At 36.8% G+C, this 23,190-nt stretch overlaps 1 protein-coding gene across 1 annotated transcript; it reads right to left on the bottom strand.

Annotated features, from left to right (window-relative positions):
* Positions 1–1,140: 1,140 nt before the first annotated feature.
* On the bottom strand, positions 1,141–22,364 carry bms1 (BMS1 ribosome biogenesis factor). Its single transcript, XM_067429418.1, has 23 exons — positions 22,232–22,364; positions 21,523–21,698; positions 20,678–20,868; positions 20,431–20,510; positions 19,499–19,687; positions 19,279–19,421; positions 19,051–19,172; positions 15,819–16,012; positions 15,448–15,587; positions 14,736–15,325; positions 14,370–14,471; positions 12,736–12,887; positions 12,538–12,619; positions 10,414–10,493; positions 10,110–10,313; positions 9,248–9,436; positions 8,900–9,080; positions 8,227–8,285; positions 7,969–8,091; positions 7,671–7,818; positions 5,811–5,986; positions 5,556–5,717; positions 1,141–4,689 (listed from the first exon to the last, which is right to left on the bottom strand). The coding sequence occupies exons 2-23, from the start codon at positions 21,690–21,692 to the stop codon at positions 4,462–4,464; spliced, it is 3,705 nt and encodes a 1,234-aa protein (XP_067285519.1). The 5' UTR covers positions 21,693–21,698; positions 22,232–22,364; the 3' UTR covers positions 1,141–4,461.
* Positions 22,365–23,190: the final 826 nt, after the last annotated feature.

Genomic DNA, 23,190 nt, shown 5'->3' with positions numbered 1-23,190 from the left:
GTTTTGTATTTTGCCGGCAGCAGAGATTGCGTGGTTGGGTGGCTGTTGTCAGCGACGACTGAGAGGGCCCCCTTGAGGGGGATTCTGATAACAGTGTCAATGCACTTTACTGCATTGACTATCAAAGGGGCGCTCAAGCAGTTTGTCGTTGCATTTTATTCTTAACCTGTCGCTGTCTTGAGGCCCCAGGCCAGCTCGGTGCCCCAAGCAATTGCTTGACTTTTTTTTTTTTTTGTATCTAGGCCTACGTGAAATTCTGCATCCATTGTACGATTTATTTATTTATTTATTTTCCACCTCGGAAGGGCAACGTGAGTCAAGAAGGGCATATGGGCAGTTGCCCGGGCAACCTGAGCAACCCCCCTGTGCACGTCCCTGCTGAGAATAAGGATTAATCCTTATTGTTTTGATGCTAATTAATTGAATACAGATCCATGTGTAAGACGGCATATTTGACATTCAAACTTTTTTGTAATTCTTTAGAATTCATATTTTATTGTATATTATATAACTGAAGCAAATATGGTTATATTAATAAATAAATTATTTAAAACACAGAGCAGGTTATGTTCAGAGTGAGTTGCCACTTACATACCCTGAAAATTACCTCCGTTTTGGAACCGAAAGTTGTTATCCGCTAACTTAACTTACTCTTAAACATACCTGGGTATGTCACTTAACCTGCTTTCTGGAACTGCCCTGGCCTTCTACTAGTCAAATATTGGTAACAAATATAAAGTTAACCAAATGGAAACATTGGTACACGAAAATATAAAAATTAGCAGTCTGTCCATATGCAGACTTGCAAAGTGTAGTGACAACCTCACCCCCGTAATATTTTATGTGCTAGTCTTTCGGCCAAATTTTACAGCCTACACAAGTGTCCCTCCATGATCCGCATGTCCCCGAGCACCAACAGTTACTGACTACAGTCTGACTTCCAGCACACTCACACAGAGGAGTAAAGAGGGATCAGGTTTCTGTGAAGTGCATGGCTGACCTTGCTTATCTGCACATTGTTCAAGGGGAAGGACCCATTTCAGTTAGCAGTACTGACAAAGACCTGACAAACACATTGTACAGAGGAGTAGGGGTGCAGGGTGACAAACTGTGATAAAAGACAACAGAAAGAAATAACGGGAAAGGCAGTTTCAGTTTACCCATATATTTTCAGTCAAGTGGGTGTTATTCCAACGTCTTCAGCAATTGAAGTCTGTTGTTGGGGGTGGGTGGAAAGTGATATACTGGATTGATATACTAGGCAGCTGATGACAGTCAGAAAAAAATTGTAACCCATTACGCTGGACACAAAAGGTTTCCTGTCAAGCACCAGTTAATGTAACATGATGCCGACAAGTATTAAACTGACCCACTGATATTCACCTGCTTTACCTAAAGAAAAACTTTTGTAGTTACAACAATTGCAGTTTGTGGCCAAAAAAAAAAAATGTAAATGTACTTTGCAACACTGATATTTAATGAGGTCTCAAAATAACAACCTTCTGCTCACCATAAATCTGTAGCTACCAAACCACACTGGAATAACTTAACATCCTAAAGAGAACAGATAACAAAAAATATATGTTGCTACTACAACCATACTGTTTTGAAAAGAAAAAAAAGATCTGCCATTATTTGAAAAGCATCTTGTAGAAATAGCATTTTAAATTACATATTGGTGATCCCTGGTGAGTCTCCACAAAATACTCAGGTTACTTTAGAACATGTTGTCAGTGAAGCTTATCGATTACATGCACAGAGAAAACATCAGTTTGCAGCAACATAATTCAAAATCATAGCGAGATAAAATGGGCAACCTTGGGGAAAATATAGACTTGAAATGAGACAAACAATAAAAAATGACTTAGACACATTTTGGGCTGTTACAGTTTGATTAGCCTGAAGAGTTTTCAGACCCTCTTCAATCAGCTTCCCTTCAGCAGAATGGGTTTACCACATGATCTCAGACAGAAACAACAGAATACCAACCATGAGAAACAAAACACATTAGGACCTACACATTTTTTGGTGCTTGTCTCCTAGTAAAAGAAATATACCATTTAGTTTGCTCATATAAACCAGTTTGTGTGAAAATGAAATCATGCTTAAGGTACTAGGTTTATATGAAGCGGAACTAATGATTGGATTCTCCATGGTCTGGTGTTATTTTAGTATTATTAATTTACTATTATATAACAATAACAGCACAGTCAGGTTAGTGGCATCAAACCTTCAGAACTCAAAATTTTTGTTTGAGGCACTTTGTGGCTAGTGCAAGTAAATACCCACAAGCAAAATTGTCTAGCGCGCTTCATTTTCAGAGTTATGTCTGTGAAATAGTGTGTTCTTATAATAACATATTTTATCACGGATACATTTTCCAGTATTTTTCCCAGTGTTTTCTGTGCAGCTGTTCACAGAGACTGTTGTTATTTAAATTAATTTCTCCATATTTTGTTATTACTTACTGTAAAATCTATTTTAGATTAAAAAAACACCCTAAACAGCATTCAAATCGATGCATGTCAAAGGTCTGACTGGGGCATGTGACTACATGCCAACTAATTCAACACATTTAAAGAACAAAACCGTGCCGCTAATTGCTACCGACTGGAGACAGGTTCAGGACAGACATCTTAGTCCTGAGAGATTCGGTTTTGAAGGACCATCTCTTCCTCTAAAGACACCAAAACACCTCGCATGTCTAATTACCAGCATCAATAAATCTCAATCACACATATGGAGACACTCCCCGCACTATCGAACATCTGTCCATACAATCCCTGATGCTGACAAATTGCAGTACAGTTGCTATTCATAGGCGTTTCATCAACCTGCCGTTTTGCTTTTTGAAAAAACTGCTCAGCAGCAGGCAGCAGATTACATCTGACAACAACAAAAACACACCAACTAACTAACAATGGCTATATAAAAAATAAAAAAAATCAAGGCTGTCGCTTGAAATCAGAGCCTGCAGGATAATGAGTAGGCTATAACAGAGAACGTTAGTGGACACCTCCATCCCCTGCTAAAGAATTCATTACAAGCAGATTTCACTGAAAGGTTGACAAGCATCCTACCCTTTTATCTGAAACAAACATCATTTCTTGACCCTTTTTCCAGCGATTTTTATTGAAAATAAGTATAATAAAACAAGCATCTGCGGTTTCATGTGACTTTTTTTAAAGCATGTATCTTTTTCATATAATTAAAAAAAAGATTAACTTAATTAACATTTGAGAATGCAATAGTAAATGTGAATTAACAATGAACCATAATTTTAAAGCATTTACTAGAGTTGGTTAAAGGGCTAGTTTACTCAAAAATGAAAAATCTTCTATTAATTAATCACCCTCATGTCGGTCCAAACCTGTAAGACCTTCATTCATCTTCGGAACACAAATTAAGTTATTTGATTAAATTTGAGAGCTCCCCTCCATAGACAGCTATTTAATTAACACTTTCAAGGCCCAGAAAGGTAGTAGAGGCATCATCCAAATCGTCCATGTGACTGCAGTGGTTCAATCAAAAAAACAAAAACAAAAAAGAGCCTGTGTCAGACTCTTAAACTGTTGATGTAGTAAATACAGTCCGGCACTTCCAGAACGCCGGCTTACCATTGGCCGACGCTGTTCACGTGAGCGCACGAGTCGCTCTGCTGTAGAAAGGAAACGCTGCAGTTTAAACTGTCAACAGCGTAAAAGTATGACACAGGCTAGATTAAATTGTTGAATAAAGTTATTTTGTTTGTTTGTTTTGCGTAAAAAAGTATTCTTGTCAGTTTATAAAACTAAGATTTAACCATTGTAGCCACATGGACTATTTTAACAATGTCTCTATTCCCTTTCTTATGCCTTGTAAGTGTTAATTGCTAAATTGCTGTCTATGAAGGGGTCAGAGTGCGCTCGGATTTCATAAAAAACATCTCAATTTGTGTTCCGTTAATTGGTGAATATGAACAAAGGTCTTACGGGATTGAGTAATTAATAACAGGATTTTTTGGGTGAACTATTCCTTTAACTTAGATGTTGTACAACTTAACTTCTATTAATATATTATGAAAAAACACGAATTAACATTAAAAACATTAACCTAGTCCTAGATTAATGAATGCTATCAAATGTTCACTCTTAGTTTATTATACCTAATGCATTAACTAATGTTAAATTGACTTTTTGTAAAGAGTTACCATATATACATTGGTTTATGGAAAATAATTTCAGATTGACCAGGCAGTTCTATTTTGTTTATGGTCAGATTGTATATTTTAGTCTTCAACAATACCCATATTCAGGTCTCATGCAGTGTCGTCATAACTCTTGAGCCAGCTTAGAAACAGCAGCTGGTGTGAGAATCGAATTATGTCGCATTTCAAACTGTCTAACTAAGAGCGTAACAGACCCTGATCCGATGGGCCTGGAGTCACAGTCTAACAGAATCAGGTGTTGAGTTGAGGTAGACTCAATTGTCCTTGGATGCTCCCTTCAGGCTGGATTTAAGTTTCTTCTTCTCTTTTTGTCCCATTGCACGGTAGGTCTTCTTTCTCTCCTCTTTCATCCTTTTCTGCCTCTCTGCGTCCTGTTTCTCTTTCTGCTTCAGGAATTCTTTGTGCTTGGTGTTCTGTTCTGCTTTCGCCTTCTTGTTCTTGTATGCATATACTGAGCTCAGAGCCTCAAGCAACGCTGCCACCTGGTGGAAAAGGTTAAAAGGTTTTATTAATAAGATGAGACATTAGCCCTGAAGAATAAAACATAACCTGCCATGTTCCCTAAATGTACATGGACACTTAAAAATGAACTGTACTGCATTAGAAAACAAAATATCAAGCCAAGTAAGCACATGATGTTAGACCTTTTATAACACCTTAACCCACAGACATGATCATAACTATTACAGAAGCCCTGAAACTCACAATAATTAGTATAATAATATTAATAATAATATTAAGTGCATACAAGGGGTGAGAACTATTTACTGAACTGGTTAATTAGCCAAAATTCTCACAAAAAAAACAAAACAAAACAGCAGGTTGCATTGAGAGTGATCAAATAATTGTAAAGTTATGGGCACTTAACCTTGTGTTCCTTTGAGCGTCCTGTCCAAGTAATAAGCGTTTGTAACTGAATTAAATCTTTTAGTTGTAAGAATTAATACAGCATCCTCTAATGGAATGATTTTTTTAAAAAATCTTGTAGATTAAACGATCATAATGATAAAAGATTCTTTATTACTTTCTCACTTCAATGCCTACCATATCTTGGAACCAGGAGTAGAAGAAGAAATTGATTAAAAATGTAACCCCCTGTGTCATCTTTCAGACAAGAGGATTTCAAAGGGGATTGGTGAAGAAATTGGCCAGCAAGCTGTCTTGGTATTTGCCAGGGACACGGATTAAAGAAATATGATATTTCGCAGCCAACACTCTGGAGGTTTCCTTGGCGGATTAACTTTAGACTAATAGTGGATATTAAAACCGTCTTAGTATAATGACAGTAAAAAAAGCTCACAAAGGCATGACATATGTAAAACAGAGATGGACGAGTCACAGCTCTCACCTTTTTCTCATGGGGCTCTCGTATGACAGCCGGTCTCTGCAGGTCCCGGGGGGTTTTGCCTTTGGCCTGCCTCTGTTTGGGTTTGCTCTTGAAGGGGAGAGCCTTCTGCAGCTCTTTGGGAATGTGGAGGGGGTTGAAGTGTCGAACTTGCCTCACAACCGGCTGTGGAGATTCAATGACAGGGTTGAAAATGAAGAGGACAACAGCGAACAATAATAAAAACTAACTGGTGAATTTTTTTTTAAGAAGGCTTACCTTGTACAGTGAGTCCTGGTTGGGTTTATTGCGGATTCCCTGGTCATATTTAATCTGTCCAAGTGTCCTCATACCTGTCCATGTGTCCTTATGTCCAACCGGCATTAGTAGAGATGTCACTGGATTATACAGCTGAGGAACCGAGACCGGATACCAGGAGCGCAGAAAAACAATATCTAAAGGACACACATTCATATAAAACTTAGGACTGCACTATTTGCTAAAAATATTTGTTACAGATATTATTTTAATATTGTATGTATTGTATTAATATAAATATTATTTTACAAAATAAATATTTAGTAAAATGTAAAATCTTGAATTGCTGGTGCTGTTAGTTAAAGAACAAAATAAAAGTCATTTAAACAGAGGATTTCTTTACTGCTTTCTAAATATTATTTTATTATATAAATTATATAATATAAATTATATAATATATATATTCACACTGAACTATTTTTTTCAGCAAGAATGCATTTAATCAAAAATTACAGTAAAAACATATAAACATTTTTTTTGTTATTTTGAACTTTCCATTCATTAAAGATTCCTGAATGAAAATGTATTACAGTTTCCACAAAAGTATAAAGCCGAACAACTGTTTTCAACATTGATGATGATGATGATGATGATGAAGAGAAGGAGGAGGAGCACCAAATTTTTTGAGCACCAAATCAGCATATTAGATAGCCTAGAAATCTAGATGCACCCTAGCGGCAGCAAATCTAATCTGCAACGAGTATCTAGCAGAGAGACTAGCAACTCTCAATACACTCCTGAGCTGTAAAAACCAAACTCTGGTCAGACCAATCACATCATGTATAGATCAGCCCTGTCAATGGTGAGTTTCCAGACCAAACACCTTGATGTGGGTCTGGCTTGTCAGGCTACATATTAGAATGATTTCAGAAGGATCATGTGGCACTGAAGATGGAAGAAATCATTTTTGGCAGTTTTTCCATTACAAGAATAAATTACATTTTAGAATACATCAAAAGAGCATAAGAGCCTTGGAACAGCCTTGAAAAGCTTAAGAGACTTATTTCAAAAACATTTTAAAAATGTACCAACCCAAACTTTTAAACAATGGCGTATCTCATATTTTAATATAACGATAATAATAAGATGATTATTATTGATAAACTATTGTTGCTATTATTATAATTTTAATGATTATTATTAGTAGTACAAAACAAAACATTCATTTTTCTTTTAACCACAAATATTTCTTTGTGCAGCTGAATGTTTTTTATTGCACTCCTTTTCTTTGACCTGGTGTCATGTTCTTAGATTTTTAGAATATTTTGTAGCAGCCAAAATGTTTGGAATTATGCAAGATGTGAGCGTTTTGCCTGTGTTTGGAGTGAACTGTGGAGAATGCGGACAGCACAAAAGCATGCACGTTCACTTTGAAACGCAGTGCATGCATGTTTTTTTCATATTTTAATTCAATCACAGCCTTTTGCTGTTTAATAATCACACAAGGCCATAACATGATTCTGCTTTATTATTCCGATTAATTTCACAGCCTTAATATAAACAATCATCATCTAATAAAAGATGCAGTAGACCTAATAAGCCTTGAATCCGCAAACTGCCTCACTGCAAGAATTTCCACATGCCTGTCTCTCCAGAGAGGAGCATAATAATCAGCAATAATACCCTCCATTTTAACAAGGTGGTTGTTTATGTACAACAGAGCTTATTGGAAGTCATTACATTCGCAGACTTTTCTGATAAATAAAGCACATTGAACTCCACAAGCTAGGCTCGTTATATACAAATTCGAATAAATAAATACTGTGGTAAAAAACTGAGGCAACAAAAATATTTATAAACAGAGAAACAAGTCTGACTCACCACTCATCAGCAGTCTGTCCTCAAACGTGGCTCTTAAGGCGCCTGGCGGGGTGCGCAAGGCTTTCTTTATCTGCCCTTTAATGCCACTGACTGTGCGGATGGACGCACCCTCAAACTTCGCAACCTCCAGGACAGTGTTAAACATTCCCTTAGAGTCAGAAAAAAGACAGGAAGTTATAACCAAAGATGAGAGGGTCCAATTATTCCGAGAGAGGATGAGGAGTATATTATTATAGCTCCCTGGTGTGCTGTGCTGCTACGCTGTGGAAAAAACTCCTGGCATTGCGGGACTCCCTACCTGGATAAAGCAGGTGTTCTTAAAGATTTTATATGGGTATCCAATCAGTTTGAGCTTCTTCACAATAGCAACCGATTTGTCCAGGTCCAGAACCACTCCTGTGGCAGCAATGCGGAAATTGGCCTGAGGGGAAATAAGATAGGATGAGTCCAAGAGAAAGGGAAACCTTTCATCTGGCTGTGGTTGCTGGACTTGAGACTTGAACTGAAGCTGTGACCCAGGCTGCTCCTGTGCTCTCATCATATGCTGGGGTCTTACCTTAATACCGCCGACCGTCTGCACAGCAAGGAAGCCTGTACCCTGGGGTGTTATAGGTCCTGGAGAACAGTAGAAAGAAGAATGTTTTGAGCATGAGAAGACGAGAAATAGAAGAGAGAGAGAGAGTAGAGCTTCATAACTACTTGAATAAACCAATTATCTGCAAGCTTGTGCCAAACTGCTCAAGCAGTCGCACATTGCTTGTTTCTGAGTTTTTGATGCTGCTAAATGATTTACAATTTGCTCTAGACATGTGGCCTACATAAAGAACAAAGCATCGAATGGCACTACACAAAAAAATATTATCATCATGGATGCACCCATATTAAAACAAATATGCTGAAAATCATTTTCAAGGCCAATAATCCACAAAATGGACAATACTAAAACTTTACAATTTATAATCAAACTGAAAATGCATTGGTATCGAGTCATCCTAAACAATAAAATAAAATGAACATTAAAATATATTAAATGAGTATGTATTATTTTTATTATATATTTTAGTTCAATAACATATTACAGATGCACCAATATTAAGATTCCCATTAGAGAACAAATGTCATGGTAAATATATATAAATTGATTTTTATATATATTTTTTTTAAATGTAATGCGCATGCAGTTAAATTTCCAATATCGGTAAGGTGTGTGTGTACAGTTCGTCCCTCACCCCAGATGGTGGCACCGCAGTGCATGTGTTCAGGTGTGTATTTGAGCAGGCGGTGACGTCCGTTATGGTCCTCGATGTAGTAAAGGGGGATGGTCTGAAAGCGCCTCCAGCCCAAAGACATGATAAGAGGGTCACGGGTTTTCAAGATACGATTGTGCCAGCGGTGTTTCTTCAGACGCATCTGTGTGGGGGAGATAAAGAAAAGTCCAGAATTTCTTACCAATTCCTGTCTTGTAATGACATTTAGCTTGGATCAAGTGTTCTTCACTTTATTCACAAGGTTATCGACTACACTAGAAGTTGTAAGATATCCAATTGTCTGCTACAAATATGTCCTTAAAGACTAACCTGCAAGTAGCCTACATTACCCTCACTCGCTCCCAAACCGCCAAGGATGATGGGATAGTGAGGGTCAAAGTTGGTGACGAATTCACAAGGTAAAGCAGGGATCTCCACACGGACGTACATGCCTGGCCTAAAGCCCTCATACTGAACTCGAACTTCATCATCCATGTCTTCGAACTCTTGCCTGTTCAGCTACAACACGAAGGGGAGAGTTGTATGAACAACATTTTAATTTTAATTCTCAATTAAAAGGATAGTTCACCCAAAGATCTAAATCATTACACATCTGTATGATTTTCTTTTAAAATATGATATTTTGAAGAATGTTTTTGTCCATACAGTGAAAGTCAACAAGATACAAAACACCACTGGATCCTACTGACTTTTAGTGTATAGTTTTTTTTTTTAAATCCACAGAAACAAATAAATGAATATGAATTTGTAACACTGGAACAAAACCGTAAGTGTTACACTTAGTCTACATCCGAAATCGCATACCTCCCTACTATACAGTATTCCCAAATTCATATTTTGGGCAGTCAAAAGATACCAGGATGACCTACTTCTTCCAGTGAGACTCTGAAGTGTGCATACAATGGACACTTTACTATCCCATGAGGCCACGGGAGAGGATTTGTGAATGGCAGTGAAGCGACATAACTAACACTGATAGGTCACATGATAATGACACCATGGCGAATGTAGTACGTCCAGATTACATTCATACTATATAGAACACACTTTATTTTAGTGGCCATGAAGTAATTACTTATTCAAAATAAGTACCTACTCAAGAGAGTATGCGATTTCGGACACGGCTTTATTCTTGCTCTCCTCTACAAGGAGGCTGACTTTGACCTCTGACCTCAGCCTGTTTCTGCATCTCCTCCTTCAGGTCATCAAAGTATGTGGCATCGCCATCATCATATTGTGCATTGAACCTCTCCTTCAACCTCCTCTTCTTCTCCAAACGCTTGTTCTTTTGAACTTCATCATCATCAAGTTTCACTCTGGGAGCCTCTTCTTCATCATCATCATCATCATCTTTCTTTTCATCATCATTCCCACCCTGTGTTTCAATAATAAAAATTCAATAAATGAAAGACACCACATAAACATGTTGGATGCAATCATAAGATAATGCTTTAAAACCAGTTTAATTTGAATACCTCAGCTAGGTCTTTATTACCAGCGTTTGCTTTGTGGACTTCTCCTGTTTCCAAATCTTCAAAATCTCCATAGAGTTCATCTAGAAAGACAAAAGGGATGAAAAAAGTTGAATGGGTGTCACAGTACCAAAATATCAGTAGTCATTATGAAAACCAGTGAAAGTTCAGGTTTCTTGATAGTAATTCTAACATAGACAAAAACGATAAAATTGGAAGAGGTGTTAGTACTGAGCTGTTGTACTGTTGATGCTGATGCATACTAAAGTGTGGGAGGTCTAAAAACCTGCATTTATACTGTGGTGCTATTTGATATATTTTATATATATATATATATATATATAAGGGCTGGACGTTATGGCCAAAATTCATATCTCGATATTTTTCTTAATTTCGGTCGATACGATATAATTCCGATATCGATATGAACTATATAAAAGCTTTAGAAAAAAACTACTAAGAACTGCCACAAAGGATGTCTGTACCTACAAACTTCTGAAAAATGTATTTGCCAAGTCTATGAATAGTCCTCCTATAAATCTATATCATATTTTAGAAATAAAACCAGTACAAATAAATTAATGTTCACCTTTTATTTGTATTTAGCCTTTATATGAAAAAGAAATGTGAAATCAACATCAAATAAACATAAGACTCTCACTTTATTAATATTAATATCTTTAAGTTTAAACTATAACATAGTTAGCTGATTATATTATTCTTAATATAGATTAAACAAAAGTGCTTCAGGATTCAGCCTGACTCAGAATATTCTAGCGGATGGATCTGCATCAGATGGTGGATCTGCTTCACAGCGTACAGTGCTCCTATGCCGCAGATGCAGTTTATTGAGCATTTTCTTTTAAGTTTTAAATTTCAGTGAAGAGCAATTCATAGCACTCTATTTTCCATTTATGCAAAACTATAGCTTATATTTAATGCTGCATTTATTTAATTAAAAATGCAGTAAAAAACGTAATACAGTGAAATATTATTCTGATCTACATCATCTGTTCACTATGTGAATATATAGTTAAGTGTCATTTATTTCTGTGATCAAAGCTGAATTTATCATCATTACTCCAGTCTTCAGTGTCACTCATCATTCTCATATTAGGAATTGATGCTCAATAAACATTTATGATTATTATCAGTGTTGAAAACAGTTTTGTTGCTCATGATGCTCCTTCATTGCTTTCATATATTGTCGCAATCGTCTGACTGTCGTCGTCACCTTTCAGCTCATAATGATTGTTTTCCTTCAGCTGCAGCCAGTGTGACAGTAAGTGTCTACGAATCCGCTTTTGAACTTTCTGTGAGAGCGCCCTCCTCATATTTAGATACGAATAAAATGACAGGTCATGCAAAGATTATTTTTTGTCTCTGAAATTAAATCTTGATGTATTCACGTTGGTTTCTATGTATACACTTGCCCGTGACCTCAAGAAGCGCGCAATCAACCGAGGTTAGAGAAAGCGGTCTTTAGCGTCCCAGTTAACTTGCCCGCCCTTCTGCTCTTTCTGACGGCTGCGCCCTGAACGTCAGTCAGTGAGGAATGCTGTAATGTATTTATCGAAATATCGGAAATGTGTTTAAAAATCATATCACCGTTATTGAAAAAAATTATATCGCAATATATATTGATATTGAATTGGACATATATATGGACATAAAGTACAAATGCATTCATTCTATAAATCAATTATGTGTTTTTACAGTTTTTGCATTAGTATTGACCAAGTGCCAGAGTACTGGTACTTATAAAAGCGAAATAATCACCATAGGCATTTAGGGAGACAAAAATATGCTATAATTTAAATGATTTCATTCATAACCGAATGTAACAAGACAAGATTTACATATTAGATTACAAGACATACAAACGAGTGAAGATAATAAACCCAGTTGAAATTGATTACTTCACAAATATATAGGCTATGATTAGACCAGGAACTTCTTTCAACATTCTTATTTCTTTGTTCCCTTAAGTCCCTTTTAATCATCTAATTACTTAATTTCTTTAAATAAAAAGCCCTTTGGTCCTCCCCAATGTTCAAGACATGGTTATGGCCTAGACTTATAACACAATTATCAGCTGTTGATGTCTGGAGCATTTAGCTTTCTTACCATCTTCCTTAAGCAGTGTTGCAGCATCTTTATCCTCCTCCCATTTTCCAGTCACAAAACAGTCCCTGATAGATGCTAGCATCTGAAAATACACAGTTCTTAAGAAAACAAGATGCAGGCAACAAATGGCATATTTAAATTCATTATGTAAATACATCTACATGTAAATGCAAATGTATTTCGAATACTGCCTCTCACCTCCTCCTGATCCCAGTCATGGCTGCTGTCTGGCTGAAAGCGAGAGCAGTCCATCGCATCTGCTCGTACTTTCTTGCTCTTCTCTGGTCGGCTGATTTTAAATAAACCTCCCAGCTCTTCTTCATCATTAGACTCCTCTTCCTCCTCCGCCACTAAGAAACATACAAATATCAGATGCATTATAGTTTGGATGCACTAGCAGTTCATGTGCTTTATGAAAATGAATGCTGATGTTGTGCATTTTTTCAGTGAGTAAATTAAATGTCAGTCTTCATATATAACATCATTCTCTCCCGGTGTAAATATTAAATAAGTAATACATAAAGATAAATCCAATATGGCTTCAGATTCTGAAGACTTGGTATTCAGCAGCACACAGGTCACATGGACTAATTTTACAGTGCTTTTATGTTTTTTTGCAGCCTGACAGTCATCACTATGAATATTCATTGTATGTAAAATATCTGAGTCTTTAAGATTTCTAATTTTGTGTTTCACTAATACCGAGTTCAAACTGCATGGTTTTCCAACTTGTCGAATAACTGCTCTTTTTACACTGCATGACTGTCTGGGGTAACATTCGGTTGCTGCTGTGTGCACACTGCATGATAAATCGGTGACGGGGGTTTCGCATTGCATGACTGTACAAGAGGAAGAATCGACGACAACTCTGTCCCGTCCGCAAACTACATTTCACAACACAAGCAAGAAGTGACAAGGAAACAATGCAATATCTCGTGTGTGTCAGACCAGAGTTCTCACGTGAGACTGAATTGAACTGTTATTAATTAAAAATATAGACTGCACAAAGAATGTGATCTCAATTGTCTGTGTGCTAATTTGCAGCGAAAAGGAGAAAAAGAAAAACAATTATGGAGGAGTAAAAATCTAAATCAAGTAAAAATCGGGCAGTGTGAACTCAGCATAAAGAAATGTTTTTTATTATTATTAGAAACCCAGGAGTATATTCGGATGATTGTGTTTCCCCCCTCATATCCCCTCTCGTCTCTCATGAGATGAGAGATTTATGCATTTTATTTCTAGAAAAAATCCTCAGATGATGCAAATATTGTAATTTTGCATCACCGGAGGATTTTTTGGCCAGTGGCTAAAGACTAGTCAGTAGAAGGAGAGACTGAACACACGCTGTGAATGTACGCCGCGGCCGTGCTTACCTTAGCTCTAGTGATGAATGTAATCTGACTCCTACTGAATTTGTGCTGTGTGATCCTCGCTCGACTCACTCACATGTTACTGAACAGACACGTTCAGTTTTTAATTGTATTGTGTTCTCTAACTGAACTGATTTTATGAAAATTAACAGCGTGGGAAAGTGATCCAGTAATCCAGTAGCAGTGGGTTTGGGAATGGCCTCATAGGGCAGCGAAGCAAGTGCATTCTGGGAGTTGTTGTCTTTCATCCCCATGAGACAAAAATACATTTTCTATTTTTTTTTAGTCTAGAAGGCACCCAATTCAAAAATAATTTATACATTTCTAATATATTAAATACGGCTGTGCAATTTATCGAAATTATCGAAATATCGCAAATGTTTTTTAATTTTTGATTTTTAATTTTTTTTATTTAGGTTTTTAATTTTTGAGCCAATTAGATGTTCAGAGACTCTTCCTCACCTGTGCCGTACACTAGCTTGCGCAGGTTTGGAGCTGCACGCTGTTGTCTTAAATATGCCTCTGTTGCTTTCTCGGCCAAACCTTCCTTCCATCGTAATGCTCCTTAAAAATAAACATCCACATGAACAAAATGCATTCAACATGTTCAAAAGAGGCTTTCAGAGCAGTAAAACTCAATAATAATAATAATAATAAAACAGGCAGGCATAAAAGGGGAGTATGGGGGAAATTAGTAAAGGCAGCTTAGTTGTATTACAAAGTGAACAGACATAATTATTTAATTTAGCATTCCTAAATCTGAATAAATTTAATTAAAAAATGTAATAAAATCTGATAATGATGGCATTATTTGAGACAATGTAATACCTGCTGTTTCATAACCCATCTCTGCATCTTCTGTGTTTATCTCTTCTTCCCCTAGATGCTTGGAGGATATTTTTGAATTATCAATCTCATCTCCATCTTCCTCATCATCATCATCATCATCATCATCTTCCTCTGAGCAGAGACCAGAGTCTGGACCTGAGCTTTTTTTTGCAGGCCCCCCTTCCTCCATTTCTTCATCATTTTCTTCATCCTCCTCCTCTTCTTCTTCACTTTCATCTTCATCAGTTTCCTCCCCTTCACTCTTTTCTAGTTCATCTTCACTATCAGCAAACGCAGGCATCTCTGCAAGTTCCTCAACTTTCTGTTTCTTCACAGGAGGAGCTGCTGCCTCCATTGATTCCTTATCTTGCTTTTCCAGTGTTGCCACCCCCTTTTCATTTTCCTCACCCTCTTCTTCTTCTTCATCCTCCTCTTCATAACTTTCTTCTTCCTCCTCTTCCTCTTCCTCCTCCTCCTCCTCCTCCTCATCATCATCATCATCTTCCTCATCTTGATCGGCAAAGACAGCTCTCCTCCTCTCTCTCTGTGCTTTTTCATCCCATTCAAGTCTTTCCATAGGGTTCTGCTTCCTGTTGATTAATTCAGATGCATGCATACATTTTCATTATCAAACTTCCCTTTCAACTCTGGTTACATTACAATCCCTGTTTGCCTTACAATTTTATAATCGGAGTTCATTAGTAAATCGTACCCATTTTCCTGCACCTCCTCCGGTGTTAGTGCAGCCGTTCCTGTGAACAGTGACACTTTGCTGGCAGCCATTTTTGCATCCAAAGTGGCTTGTGTTCCAATAAGAGACTGAACAAGTTCAGTGGTGGGCCGCACCTCCTCCTGGGACAGACATTTCTCACACCATTAAAACACTTAATATCCATCAGATCACAAATCGTCTTTAAACCTCAAGGTCATATTCACTGATGGAACAAAATTGAGTGTAAAAAGTGTTATTACTTGGTGTAATAAGCTGTGACTGCCCTGTAAACTGCAGACATTATTGCGTCTGGTATTAAATCAACTGTGGGTAATGCTGTCATGGGGGACGTGCTGAGACTGAAATCTGACCTGCTGCTGGTTGGCATGTCCACTAGGCATATCGATGTAGACGGCATCCTTATCATACACCAATCCCCCTACGCCAGCCATGGGGGCATACAATAACCGTTCCTTTACGTTTAGTGCTCTCTTCTTAATCATCTCCGGAAGAGGGCAAGGGTCTGGCAGGAAGCTAACGTCCGCCACAGAGAAGTCACCCACACCTGCAACATTTATCAGTAGCTCTCAATCATATAATAATGCATAGCTTCCATAGCAAAATAAATACACACATTTTTGGTATCGGTATGATTTTTTAATGTTTATAAAATAAGTATCTTATGCTCAGCAAGGCCACATTTATTTAAATAAAATACAGTAAAAATGTAAATATTGTAAAATAATATTACAAATTTAGAATAAAATAATTATATATACATATGCATCTAATGATTCTTCAGAAATCATTCTAATATGCTGATTTGGTGCTCAAGAAATATTTTTTCTTATTATCATCAATGTTAAAAACAGTATCTATCTTCATATTTTCAGGATTTTATTTAGAAAATTACATTTAAAAAAGCAATTGTTTGTAACAATATAAAAGTCTTTACTGTCACTTTTGATCAATTGTATGTGTCCTTGCTGAATAACAGTATTAATTTTATTCATATAAAAACAATTGTACAATACATTTTTAAACGGTAGTGAAGGTGTATCATCTTTTAAACGAGAATAGACAAAAATGCTTTCCACACTCTATATTTTGCTGCTGACATCAAAGGCTATGGTGTCCAGTCAAACTTTTAGAGCAATTCATCCATCAATTGCTTAAAGTTTATACAAATTAACTAGCTGCCGAATTGGACAAGTTGTGTGGCTTTCCCTTCTCCTTAAAAACCATGAACCAAACCGGGAAGTAATATATTTATATTAGGGATGTCACAATACTCAATATAATATTGAACCGTTCTGTACGGCATTCACGGTTCAATACGCGCTGGTAAATAGCGTTTTTTTTTCCGGTTTGGCATTTAATGAATTATTTCTATTTCTCTCTGTTTTAAATACTCCTCTCAATTTATTTCAGCTCTTTTTGAGTGTGCCTGTGAGTCTACGCGCTGATATGAGCAAATACCCAATCATATGCAAAAAAGTTAAGGGGTGTTTACCTGTGTTTTAAAGCCTTGCCGGTTAAACATTTCATCCACGTGCTTATGCACTGTTTTGCATTATGTTTGCACATAGTCTTACTGCATTAATACTGTCAAATACACACAAGGTTAACATATAAACACAGTGGGTTATGTCTAAAGTGAAAGTAAAATCGCATGCGTCTGTATATGAGATGTGACCAGGTCTTCAATTGACAGCAGCGCAGCCTAGTGAACCGCTTGTCCTTAAAGGGACAGTTTACCTCTAAAATTATGTTAAAGTCCCTGTAAAGGCAATTCTAAAAAAAAATTCTAAACACATTCTAAATGTTAGAAATGTATTGCTTAAACACATTGCAAAGACTGTTAACTGTTTAGTACTGAATTGTGGAGTTAGACCGTTAAACAGTTTTTCAACATTGCTGTGCCCCGGATTTTCTAGGCGGAGCTAAAACGGTGGCTTGATGATGCACTGGAGCCTCTGAGCCCAGACCCGCCCCTAATGGCGATGACGCACTGGAGCCACTGAGGTTCTATAACTAAAGCACATTCGCATAATTTTGCCACTCAATCGCGAGTACTATTAGATACTACAGGCTACAGTTTGCTAGCTAGCTATGCCTTCGTCGCAGAAATGTGTATTACCTGGACGTGATCACTTACAAAAAAGATTGTATCGTTATTAAAATTTTGATTATATCAAGAAGAGGTGGATTCATTTTGTGAAGAGCCACTTTGATGGAGAGCTGAGGATCACCACCAACACCCGCCTCTGTAGTGATCATATTACACAGGATAGTTTTAGAAACTTTCGTCGGAGACAACTGGGATTCACAGATAATCCGCTGTTACTGGTGAATGGGGCTGAACCGACTATCTCCTGCCTTCATCCTCCAGTCCCGCCAACAGCCGGTGCCGACATCATCCGCAGTAACGTTACATACCCACTAATGAGTGTAAGTTTCCTTGTGTGCTTATGATATAATTATAGCAGGTAATGTTAGTCCACAACTAAATCCTGCAACCCTCTAACGTGATTTTGTTTTGTTTATATACATCAATATGATTCCGTAGACAAGTGATTTCAACTATAATATCTGTAAACCATGACGGCAGTTAGTTTGATATGTGACTATAAAGTGGCAATATACGTTTTAGTCTATGTTATTTATTGCTAGCCTAACTTGTGGCAAAGTTTATGCTATATTTGGCTGGTTTATGCCAGTTACATAACGAGCTAAATTGCATAAAATGGAGAGGGGAAAAGAATGGACTATTCTGTTGCAGATCAAGGGGCATGATGTTGGTTATCGAATATGTCAGTGCCAGTGGACACGCTCCCAGCGTTTGAGAGCAGAAAATACTGCTTATTTTTTCAAGATTTTTATCTCTTATTTTATTTACATGGTGACTTTTTTATCATTCAAATTTGGCTGGGTGGTTAATATATTTTTCAGTGGTGTGACAAACTCAGAACACATACTTAATTTTGACTTTACAGGGACTTTAATTAAAAAAAAAAAAAAAAAGACCTTTAATACAGCAGCTTTTAATAAATGTTGTATATTGAAGACTGTAGTTTTAATTTAAGCCTACATTTATTCATTCAATTTCATACTTAAATGCTACTGTATATCTCTGAGCTGCCACTGTAAATCTTTATATATATTTATTTTATATTATACAATACACTGGGAATGTGTACAAGGGTTTTTTTAGGTAAAGTTTTAAGTTTGAGTAAGAGTTTTCAAGTCTTTTAAGTAACAAAGAAAGAGAACTGCAATAAAAACATTTTCTCCTTAACCTTTTTCTTTTCCTGTCGCCTATGAATAGAATAGCAAAAAAAAAACAATGAAAAACCATGCTTAAAAACCGAGGTATGCATTGAACCATGGACTAACTGTATTGTTGCATCCCTAATTTATATATACCCAAATTACGTTAAATTTCACTGACCAGTGTGGTTTGTGCAGTAAATTTAGAGCATGAACTCAATTTTGAGTCCAAATTTAATTTTGTGACATGTACAATGTAAAATCTGATTCCTGAAGCAAAACCTAATAACTGAAAATATTTTAAGAATATTGCAAACATTAATGATAGCTCACCAGGAATGTGGACCTGACATTTATTCTTCAAAAATGTCCCACGCAGGTAGCCGTACAGAGAGACGGTTCTGTCACATTTAGGATTTAATCTTATGGCCTCAGGATCAGTAAGATCCTCCATACTGTCCGGAAAAACAAACAAACAAACAAACTCATTGCCTGTTATAAAATGCAGCATATGCTTAGAAACATCATGAATAAAATAAACATTTTCTTCAGGTCACTCACCGGTCAGCCAACACATAGGGGTGAGAAGTCTGCCAGACAAGAGGCCTGAACTTCATGACTGAGATGAACCGTCCAAGGTTCCTAACTTCCTGTATCTGGTACTCTCCATACACCATTCCAGAGAGGTAAAAGAGCTTGGCACCCTGCAAGACTTTTATGTTCAGACACTAGACAGATCTCTTTAAAGATATGCCAGTTATATGCCAGGTTGTTTACGTACCTGGAAAACTTCAGTCCAGAATCTGTGTTTGAGGCGTTTTTTTGTTTTTCGAAGTCTCTTGTTGTCCTTGAAGGTGTCCAGATGCGTGAGGACCCCCATAATCCGGGGGAAGCCATGAACCTGGCAAATATTCAGGAACTCAAAGGTCTCCATTTCAAAGCCAAAACTTGCATCTATCAGCATCAGAACCTAATAAAGTCAAAATATCAGTGCTGTCTTAATGGAAAACATAATATTAATACAATTGAGTGATAATACAATATCAAATATAATCAGAATTTTTAATTTCACTTTTTTGCCTACTAGCTATCTTGATATGTACAGTACACTACCTTTCAAACATGTTAAAGAAATTAATACTTTTATTTGACAAATATGCAGTCAATTAATAAAAATGTCAGTAAAGACAGTAACAAAAGATTTCAATTTCATGAAAGATTCAAACGGACATGAATCAGCTTATTGAGTCATGATTCGGATCGTCAATGATAATTGATTTCAGCAGTTTGACACGCGATCCAAATCATGAATCAATAAGCTGATTCATGACCGTTTGGATCTTTATTTGAGGTTTGAAAACAAACACGGAAGAGAAGACAATGCTGAGTGAAGTCGTAGATAATTTTCGATGCTTCAAGAGATTTTAATGAACTAACTGATGTCACATATGGACTACTTTGATTATGTTTTTATTCTCTTTCTGCACATGGACAGTATAGTGTGCATAGACTTAGATACGCTGTCGGACTAAATATAAAATATCTTAAAATGTGTTCCAAAGATGAACCGAGGTCTTACGGGTGTGGAACGGCATTAGGGTGAGTCATTAATTATATAAATTTCATTTTTGGGTGAACTAACCCTTTAAGGTATAATTAATACACTTATGAATGGGTGCATGAGTTTAATCCTGGTCAGCTTTGCAGACTCACCAAGTCAGCAACTTTTGCCAAATCAATCATGGTGTTGATGTCATTATTGCACTCAATGAAGGTCAGGCGGCGCTTTTTTCCTACAAAGATTTACAAGAAAAAAAGTCATCTCACAGCTTATTTACAAAGTCAGACAAAATCAAAATGTGTGCAAACTGACATGTGACACACCCTAGACGAATAGTAATACGATATGTAAATGGGAACTATTTACATATGTTTTATTAATATTCATTAAAAAACTGACCAGACACTATAGTGACAGGTCCACAGATGTCAGAAAGCTTCTGGCGTGTGAAGTTTTTGATCAAGCATCGAATGAGGGTGCTTTTTCCCACTTTTGGAGGTCCCATCACCACTACAACAATAGGCGGGGGTTCCAGAGGGGTCCGGTCTACCAGGGGAATGTGATGTTTCTTTGTTTTAATATCCTGAGCCCTACAAAAGAATGTTAAAAGATATTAAAAGCAGTAAATGGACAACCCGTTTTACTTTATGTACTTTTAAGGTGAAAGTTATAGAGCAAAAGGAATGGCATAAGAATAATTTGATGTTTTGCTCATTAAAGGGATATTTCACCCCAAAAAAGAAACTACACCCATGATTTACTCACTCATCTTAGGTGTATATGACTTTCTTCTTTCAGATTAATACAATCAGAGTTATATAAAAAAAAAATATCCTGGCTAATCCAAGCTTAATAATGGCAGTGAACTGCAGCCCAAAATTTGAAGACCAAAAAAGAGTTTCTCAATGGGTTTTTGTAAGAAAAATATCCATATTTAATACATTATAAAGTAAAATATCTAGCTCCTGCCAGACCGCCTTCCGTATTCAACTTAAGAAGAAAGTGTAATGCCTTTCGCAGTTCAAAAACACTTACAAAGCGTCCGACATCATGCAGATGCAACTTTTTCCCTAAGTTGAATGCGAAAGATTTGAAAGAAGAATGTCTTATATGCCTGAGATGGCTTGAGGGTATATTATGGGATCATTTTAATTTGGGGGTGAACTATCCCTTTAATAAGATAATGTAAGTACAAAAATCAGTGGCGGGTGGGTAATGTTGAATGAAGCTTTCCGAGCACTGACCTATGGAAGGTTTTTGCCATGCGCACAGCTGACTTAAAACTAAACGCCCGAGGGTTCCTCTTGCGCGCATCCTGTTCTTGTTCAGTGCCATGGTCCTTCTTTCTGTTCTTCTTCTGTGCTTTGGGACCACTGTGCTTATGCTGGTGGCGCTTCTGTTCCTTCTTCTCCATCTTTGTCTAAGGAGATAAGACCAATGATCAGCAATGATCTTTATTTGACGTCACAGATTAATGATGTAGGACGTCTCCCATCCAGGTACTGACTATGCTAAACTGCTTAACTTTAATGGGAAGCCAGGCAAGAGCTGCAGGGTGACTGCTGCTGTTTTTACATTGAATATTGATATTCTTCTGCATCAATTTAAAGCCTGACAAGTCATAAAGTCACCTATTGAACATCAAGAATAGGTATGACATTACTTCCTAAGCGTTCCAATAGCACAATGGTTGTGAATAAAACACTGCCTTTAAAGACAGAACTATACACTGAATTATGTGTATCTACAGTCAAACCCACTGGTAACATCCAAACAAGGAGCAATTACAGTAAAACATGTATGGACAACGTACAGAATTCGGTTTGGACTAACTGGTCATCTATTGTAATTTAATTTCAGGTATTTTACATTGGAACAATGGATGAATAAATACGTTTTTCTTTAAACCAACATCAATACTGTCATTTCTAGGCATGGAAAATATAGGCTCACCTTTTCAGCGGTTATTGTTTATTTCAATCCGCTTCACATATGATCTCAGAATTCAATATATTAAATCATGTTTTCAAATCAGACGCACAACGTGAACCTCTCTTCACTGTTTACACGTGTGTCGCGCTTCCGGTTAAAGGCGGAAGTTGTTACGTTCGACAGAATCTGTCGTGTCAAACAGGACCCTGGAAAGAACGTTCCGTGTGCAAAATACTTTTCCGGGATTATGACGCCTAGATGCTGTTTTTACCCCAATAATAACCAACTGGGGCAGGTAAATGTTATAACAAGTTGTTTAGCAACATAAAATCCATGAAACCATACACTCGTTAAATATGAATGCGGTCTCGGAGGGAAAATGGAAACGTCGAATAGTGGAGGGAAATGCCTTAAAGGGATAGTTCACTTTAAAATGTAAATTCTGTCATCCTTTTCTCACCCTCTTAAGTTGTTTCAAACCTGTATGAATTTCTTTCTTCAGCTAAACACAAGGGGAATTATTTTAAGATATAAGGTATTTTTTTCCTACTATGGAAGTCAATGGTTCCAGTTAACTGTTTGGTTACTGAACATTCTTCAAAATATCTTCCCTTGTGTTCAGCTGAAGAAAGAAATTCATACAGGTTTGAAACAACTTGAAGGTGAGTAAAGGATTACAGAATTTTTATTTTAAAGTGAACTATCCATTTAAATGGAGTCGAGATGTTATTATTGGGTTCCCAATTGATCTTTTGAGTAAATCACTGATATATTTACATTTATTTATTTATTTTTTATTTTATTTATTTTTTATTTATTTTTTTGAGCGAATGAAAGACTCGCCAACTACTGGCGTAATTTTGTAACCTACAGAGAGACTACAGAGATTAGTAAACATATTTGATGACTCACATAAAATGACTCTTTTTGATAATGAGACTTAAAAAAGTCACTAAACTGAACCAAAATCCTCACTACTA

Source organism: Pseudorasbora parva, chromosome 21, assembly GCF_024679245.1.
Source record: "Pseudorasbora parva isolate DD20220531a chromosome 21, ASM2467924v1, whole genome shotgun sequence".
Classification (NCBI taxonomy): domain Eukaryota; kingdom Metazoa; phylum Chordata; class Actinopteri; order Cypriniformes; family Gobionidae; genus Pseudorasbora; species Pseudorasbora parva.
The sequence above is the reverse complement of the archived record's forward strand: the minus strand, read 5'-3'. Positions and strand labels throughout refer to the sequence as shown.

Bases quoted from the DNA above. Each gene is read 5' to 3' on its own strand.
- bms1 (XM_067429418.1), bottom strand. From the start codon at position 21,692: ATGGAGAAGAAGGAACAGAAGCGCCACCAGCATAAGCACAGTGGTCCC. The intron at 14,472-14,735 runs GTATTACATTGT...TTTATTTTTAAG, and splicing joins GATGGGTTATGAAACAGCAG to GAGCATTACGATGGAAGGAA. The intron at 9,081-9,247 runs GTTAGTCTTTAA...TCCCCCACACAG, and splicing joins GTAATGTAGGCTACTTGCAG to ATGCGTCTGAAGAAACACCG.